This window comes from Monoraphidium neglectum, assembly GCF_000611645.1.
Source record: "Monoraphidium neglectum strain SAG 48.87 unplaced genomic scaffold scaffold05792, whole genome shotgun sequence".
NCBI classification, from domain to species: Eukaryota; Viridiplantae; Chlorophyta; class Chlorophyceae; order Sphaeropleales; family Selenastraceae; genus Monoraphidium; species Monoraphidium neglectum.
In genome coordinates this window covers 1-2817 of record NW_014007839.1, presented here as the reverse complement: position 1 = coordinate 2817, position 2817 = coordinate 1, and the positions used below count along the sequence as shown (strand labels likewise).

Genomic DNA, 2817 nt, shown 5'->3' with positions numbered 1-2817 from the left:
GCACCTGCATTTCTCCCGGCAGCGCGCGCCCCCACACATCCTGCAGCACCACCTTTGGCCCAGCCGCCGAGCGGTACCTGCAGCCCACCCTCTGCCACTGCAGCTCGAGCGGCTCGCAAGCCAGCGACGCCGCCACCGGGTTGGGCGGCGCCTCGTCGTCAAACAGCGCGTCGATGCAGGACGCGCTGCGCGACATCGCGTCGGCGCCGGCCGAGTGGGCGCGGTCCATATCGGCTGCGAGGTGGGAGCGAGTCGGCGGCGCGTGCGAGGGTGCGGGGCCCTTGACGCGCGTGCGGCGGCTGCTGTGCAGGCCGCAGCGGGCGCAGGGGCCGTGCGATTCGGCGGCCAGGGGATGAGCAGACCACTTCGGCAGTGGTGTACGCGACAGCACCTCAAAGGCATCGCCAGCTGCAAACCACACTGCTGCTGCTGCTGCCGCTGCCGCTGCTGCTGCTGCTGCTGCTGCTGCTGCTGCTGCTGCTGCTGCTGCTGCTGCTGCTGCTGCTGCGTGTGCAGCTCACCTGACTTGTGGCCCCTGCGGTTCTGCGCTGGCACGTGAACGACAACCTCGACACTGGCGCCGACGCGGCCATGGTGAGATTTGTCGGCTGTGATGCCGGCCTTCTGGAGCGCGTTAGACTTTCCAGGGACTTTGCCAACGCGTTTTTTGCGCCGCCCACAGCACGACAGCGCTTGGGGGTCGTAAAGCAGCAGCGTCTTGATCAGCCAGACGGCCGCGAAGAGGTGAGCAAACGCTACAGTTGGGACCCATAATACCAAAATATTGGTATGCATCGCCCCGCTGCTGCCCTCCCTGCTGGAGGTTATGGCCGAGGAACCGCCCTACTGCGCAGACATTTCGCGGTCGTGACGTTGATTATAACATAGTAAGGGAGATGATTGCATGCGATGAGTGCATCAACTCGAAAGGTTCACATGTGCACAGCTGGTGGGTCGTGCAGGCCATCGGGCGTCCACGCCATCACAGCGAAGTGTTGGCGCTTATCTGGCTCCACAGCGCGCCCTAGCCCATTGGCATTTAAAACCCAGGGCTGCATAGTGCAGTTTGAGCCTCCTACATCACATCGACTCTGCCACCCATGCGTGACAGACCAGGGGTCGCCGGCTCCCGCCGTCAGCTGTTATGCGACAATGACGGCAGGTTGGGTGGGCTGCACCCCCGTCAGCCCTTTTTTGCGCGCCATCATTCCCCTCAAGCCCTGCCGCACCTTCGGCGGCAGCCCGTAAGCTGAGCAGAGCCGTTTTATCGAGGCAACATTTACATGAGGCCGGGGCGCCTGCGCACTAATACTCCATGCATAGAAGGTGATGGGTCTTATGCTGCAGCGGCGCGGCGAGCGCCGTCACTACGCCCGATTGTTCCATCTGCCGTCGCGGCCCGCCCGCAAGCGCCCCGGCCCCAGAGAGCCCCGGGCGTGCCTCGCAGGCCCGCGGGACTAATGCCAAACCCAGCTCTATAGGCAACGCGGCGCGCGGGCTTGCTTCCGGCCCCGCGCCGTGCGCCGAGTGTATACGAAGCAAGGCGTCTCGACGGGCGCACCGGTCGGCGATGAGGCGCGCGCCCGCCGCAACAAAGACAGCTATGCACGAACGAAACGTAACGGGTGAATCGCGCGCGTCAAGACCTCGTCTCCGGCCGGGGTTTGGGCGTTCAAATACGAGCGGTCGGGCCCGAGGAATGTCGGCGCGCCTGGCGAACGCCCAGTCAGAGGCCTATGGAGCCCGTCGCCCCCGCGCAATAAGGGCGGCGCCGAGGCCGCCGCGCTGGGATCTTCAGGGGAGCCCGGGGACGCGCGCACGTGGGTGGCGGCCCCGGGCCCGGCGCGCCACTCCTGGGAGCTTGCTTTTCCCATGTCCCATGCGGGTGTGGCTGTCAAAGGGGTGCCATGTTCTGAAGTTGCTGCGCTCGGGGGAGCGCTGTTGCGTGCCGCGCGGCGGCCATACCAAATCAATGAAATCTGCTGCCTTGGGAGGGGGTGCAAACGCGCCGCCGAGGCCCCCATGGTGTTGTCATCACCCTGGGGGCCTGGGGTGGCGGCTGCGCGTCTGCCAGAGGCTGCTGTCGGCGCGGGGCCCCGCTGTCTCAAGGGCCCCTGGCAGCGCGCGCCGCGGCTCGCCCCCGCCCCGGCCCCCGCAGCCCGCCCCGCGAAAAGGGCACGCTTTCAGGCGGGCCCCTGTCACAGAGAGGGAAGGGGGGCCGCGGGGCGGCGGCCGCGGCGGCGCTGGACGCCGCGCAGGGCGGCGGCTCGACCTCAGCTCAGGCATGCGCGTGGCACGCTTGCGCGCGCACGCAGGGGGCCTCCCCCCAGCCTCCCGGCCCCACCCCACCCGCCCCGCCCCCGGCCCCGGCCGAGGCCCGGCGCCGGGCGGTTTTCGCGGGCGGGCGCGGGCGGCGCGCCGGGCGGCTCGCCTCTCGCCGCCGCCTCACAAGGCGACGACCCCGAGCTCGTCGGCCTCGGTGTTGGCCTCGATCTCGATCGCCCGCTGGATCGCGTTCTTGTGCTTGCCGTTGGACAGGTGCGCCGCCTTGCCGTTGAGCCGGATCGCCTCCTGGTCCGCCGCGAGGTCCTTGGGCAGCCCCTTGTGGCCGCCGGCGCGGTGGCCGTCCCCGTGGTGCGCGTGGCGCTCCGCGTCGCCCTCGACGTTGATGCGGCGGGGGAGGTCCTCCTCACGGTAGGGGCGGTCGACGTGCATCCAGGCGCGGTGGAGGTCCTTCGTGTCGCGCAGCGCCCGCCAGATGTTGACGCCGCCCTTCATGCCGCCGCCGGCGCCGACCTGCGGGGCGGGGCCGCGGGG

At 69.3% G+C, this 2817-nt stretch overlaps 2 protein-coding genes across 2 annotated transcripts; both read right to left on the bottom strand.

Moving 5' to 3' along the window:
- Window positions 1-419: 419 nt before the first annotated feature.
- MNEG_15918 (hypothetical protein) lies at window positions 420-795 on the bottom strand (the record flags this gene model as incomplete). The annotated part of the gene is made up of 1 exon (XM_014035612.1): window positions 420-795. A coding segment is annotated over one exon (376 nt), but the record flags the coding sequence as incomplete, so codon positions are not given.
- A 1650-nt stretch (window positions 796-2445) lies between these two features.
- On the bottom strand, window positions 2446-2778 carry MNEG_15917 (hypothetical protein; the record flags this gene model as incomplete). Its single annotated transcript, XM_014035611.1, has 1 exon — window positions 2446-2778. The coding sequence occupies one exon, from the start codon at window positions 2776-2778 to the stop codon at window positions 2446-2448; it is 333 nt and encodes a 110-aa protein (XP_013891065.1).
- Between the last annotated feature and the right edge of the window lie 39 nt (window positions 2779-2817).